Below are 3,466 nucleotides of genomic sequence, written 5' to 3'. Positions count from 1 at the left end.
GCATTTGTTTTTTAACTTAATGACTTAAAGTGACTTAACTTAATTAATTAAGTTAATTAGAGGTGTTTATTTTTATAACTTAATGAGACTTTTTAGATAATTTTGACTTAATAAAATAAGTTAATTTTTTTTGCTTTTTACTTAATGGAGAAATCTGAATTAAGTTAATTACTTGTTAATGTCAAAAATATCATTGCTTTATAATTTATTTTTCATGTCTATCTCAAACTCACCCATAGACATTTACCCCACATAAAAATATTCTTGTTTTTTCTTTCTTATATTATATACGATAAAATTTAAAATTTATGGTATTTTAGCTATTAAAATTTCAAAATAATTATGTGTTCACTTGAATATAGTTTTACTTATAAATGTTAAAATATTATGGTATTTAATATATTATTTATTTGACATTCAAATTTAATAAGGATACAAATGTAAAAGTACATATTTTTAGCTTTTTAAGTTGAAAAAAACAAACAACTTAATATTTATTTTCCGATATTCAAACGAAAAAACAAACATATTATTCAGATTCAGACATTCAGATCTATTCAGAATTCAGACTAATTCAGGTCTATTCAAATTTCAGATAAAAAAACAAACGTCACCTAAGTTATAGAGGTTAGTCAATAAATTTTAATGTACTCATTAATGACACCCATTCATATGTGTGCTGTCAACTACATTATCGTATATGCCACATATTAATTGATTATGGATTAACATTCAATAATTTAATGAATAATTTAAGTGAGACGCTGGTCTATCATGTGATATCCTATAATAATATGTATTATAATTTATACCAATCATTCATCCTAATTAATTAGGTTTATTTTTCATCATTTAATAATTTTTTACACGACATAGCTAAAATTTGTGTTAATAAAATGTGGAAAGTTTAAATCAAATTTTTAATCTCTTAAAGTTTGAAGGTAGTCTGTTGAGATTTTCAAAAATAAAAATTTAGAAACTTCGTGTTATTGCAATTTTGATAACTTTCTTATTATTTGAGGGAAGAGACTATTTTACAAGAGTTACATGATACAAAATTGTTGCTATAGATCACAAATTCTTTTATTATTAATTAAAAATGAAAAAAAGACAAACTCACTATACAAAATATTGGACTTACAGATAGATCCTAACAACTTCTCCGTATACATCCTGATGTAAGATTTAGTAATAAGTTGGAACACAAAAAACTTTTCTATCCTCTTTAAAAAAAAAAGTTTAAAGTTTTCCAATTAAGAAAAGTCATGAGAATTTTCACATGATTTCTTTTTAAATCATTTTTGACCAATTCTTCTTTCACTTTATAAAGAATTAACATTCCAGAGCAAAACTACAAAATTTTAACCGCCACACCTTCGTGGCACACACACACACGTTCTCCTTAACGGTAGATAACTGCCTAAAACCGCCACAACCCACTCTCTTGATTGTCTATCGTATATATATTCATCTTCAGTCATATGTTACAAGTTATTACCATTATTGTTGCTTTGAAGTTTATAAGAGGAAAATTAAAGAAAATGAAGCAGACAAAAATGTGGTCATCGCTTTTGAGTTTCCATGGCACTTGTGTGCTCTTATTATTGACATTAGTCTCCATGAATGATGGGTTTGGTGTTGAAGCAGTGAAGGATTTTAAAGTGGGTGATGATTTTGGTTGGCAAGAGCCTGGCCACAACAATACCGCCACGTATTCTCAGTGGGCTACAAGAAATAGGTTTCATGTTGGCGACTCTCTTTGTAAGTTATTCTTTTATTTCTTCTCTTGATCATCTTCTATATTCAAGCATTAATTAATAACGCTCAAATTAATTCTATTGGGGGAAATTGTTCAGCCTTTGAGTACAAGAATGATTCAGTACTTGAAGTGGACAAATGGGGCTACTACCACTGCAATTCAAGTAACGCAACAGTTGCATTCAACAACGGCAAGAGTGTGTTCAAGCTTGACAGGCCAGGGCCTTTCTACTTCATTAGCGGCACACCTGATCACTGCAAAAATGGCCAGCGACTGCTCGTTGAAGTGATGGGTCTGCACCCGATCTCGCAATCACCGCCGGCAATTGCTGTCCCGCCGGACTCATATTTAGCGCCGGGCCCGCTTCCAAGTTCAGGATCACTTGTCTCAGTGACATTGCTATATTCAGTCCTTATGTCTCTTATTATTGTTACCATAACCTAGCTATATATATATTATTTATGATGTGATCATTATGATATTTGTTATTTGGTTTCATTTCTATTATTAGATTAATTCCAGTTGTTGGAATCATTTGTTTGAGAATTTATGATATCCTTATATTTTGAACATTTTGTTAGTTTACTGATAAAGTATTGAGATTTTCTTTACATATATGTTTGATTTATCAGTTCTGAGTGAAGATTTCCATTGGTCGTGGTGATCTTCTTCCCTTATTATCAACAAGTTGTTTTCCAATAATTAATTTCTTATAAATAGTTGCTAGCATAACATGTACATTACATATGCAGCTGCCTTTTATCCAACTATCTTTAGTTTCTGTAAATGATAACGATGCTATAATATTTTTTTTTTTTATTCAATGACCAGTTGACATTTGAGTAGCAGGTTGAGATAATAATCTGTAATATACCCAACACAAGTCAATCATTGGATCAATATTCAACTCGTATGATAATTTAATTATTATTTTCTTTTTCATATTTTAAACATAGCATAACGGCAATTTAAATTATTCCCAACTTATGTGAGTAGGATTCAAATCCTAAATTTTTTTTATTAAACTCAATAAATTTTATCAGTTGAACTAATCAATATGCACAGGAAATGTTAAAATATGCATGAATCTATCAATGGCCACTTTCTCGGAGCATAAATTCTTAAAGCAAAATTATAATATTGTAACAAGTAATTAAGCAAAAATTTCTGTCAGGGAAAAAAATAAAGCTGAAGTTCATTATGAAAACATACAGGAGAGATCAGACTAATTAATTTTACATATTCTGCTCGTCCACAATTTAAAAAAAAAAAAAAAACTCAAAGCCAGGTTGTCACAAATAAAACAATCAAAGACAAATTAGGTACAATATTCTGCAGTAGAATTTCCAGCCTAATTCAATATTTTTCATAGTTTTAACATGTTGAGAATATATATGATTGGAAAATGTATATGAATCTATCAAAGTGAACAAGGTCGCAGTGTTGATATATTAGTGTCTAAGAAGAATTATTTCTTCATCCTTATATTGCTTACCTGCTTCCTAAGCCTTGTGAAATAAAACTCAAACATATACGCAAATCAATCATTACTTCTTCATCCTTATTGTCTTTCCAGAAATCCCCTAATTGACAAATTACTATTGCAGGTGGATATTATTATATTAAACTCTGAGCACAGTATTAAACATTGCCGACAAGTATGGAAGCATCAAATTGGTAAAAGAAATTATCAAGCTGCTGCCACAG

The 3,466-nt window shown here is 29.3% G+C and overlaps 1 protein-coding gene across 1 annotated transcript; it reads left to right on the top strand.

The window, feature by feature from the left end:
• Nucleotides 1–1,619: 1,619 nt before the first annotated feature.
• LOC18037395 (mavicyanin) lies at nucleotides 1,620–2,203 on the top strand. Its single transcript, XM_006426842.2, has 2 exons — nucleotides 1,620–1,761; nucleotides 1,857–2,203. Exons 1-2 carry the CDS (start codon nucleotides 1,620–1,622, stop codon nucleotides 2,201–2,203), a joined length of 489 nt encoding a protein of 162 aa, XP_006426905.2.
• The last annotated feature ends 1,263 nt before the right edge of the window (nucleotides 2,204–3,466 follow it).

This window comes from Citrus clementina, unplaced genomic scaffold, assembly GCF_000493195.1.
Source record: "Citrus clementina cultivar Clemenules unplaced genomic scaffold, Citrus_clementina_v1.0 scaffold_7, whole genome shotgun sequence".
In the NCBI taxonomy this organism is placed as follows: Eukaryota; Viridiplantae; Streptophyta; class Magnoliopsida; order Sapindales; family Rutaceae; genus Citrus; species Citrus x clementina.
This window is presented reverse-complemented; position numbering and strand designations above follow the sequence as displayed.

Coding starts and splice junctions, on each gene's coding strand:
- LOC18037395 (XM_006426842.2), top strand. CDS start 1,620: ATGAATGATGGGTTTGGTGTTGAAGCAGTGAAGGATTTTAAAGTGGGT. Junction 1,762..1,856: donor TCATGTTGGCGACTCTCTTT/GTAAGTTATTCT, acceptor GAAATTGTTCAG/CCTTTGAGTACAAGAATGAT.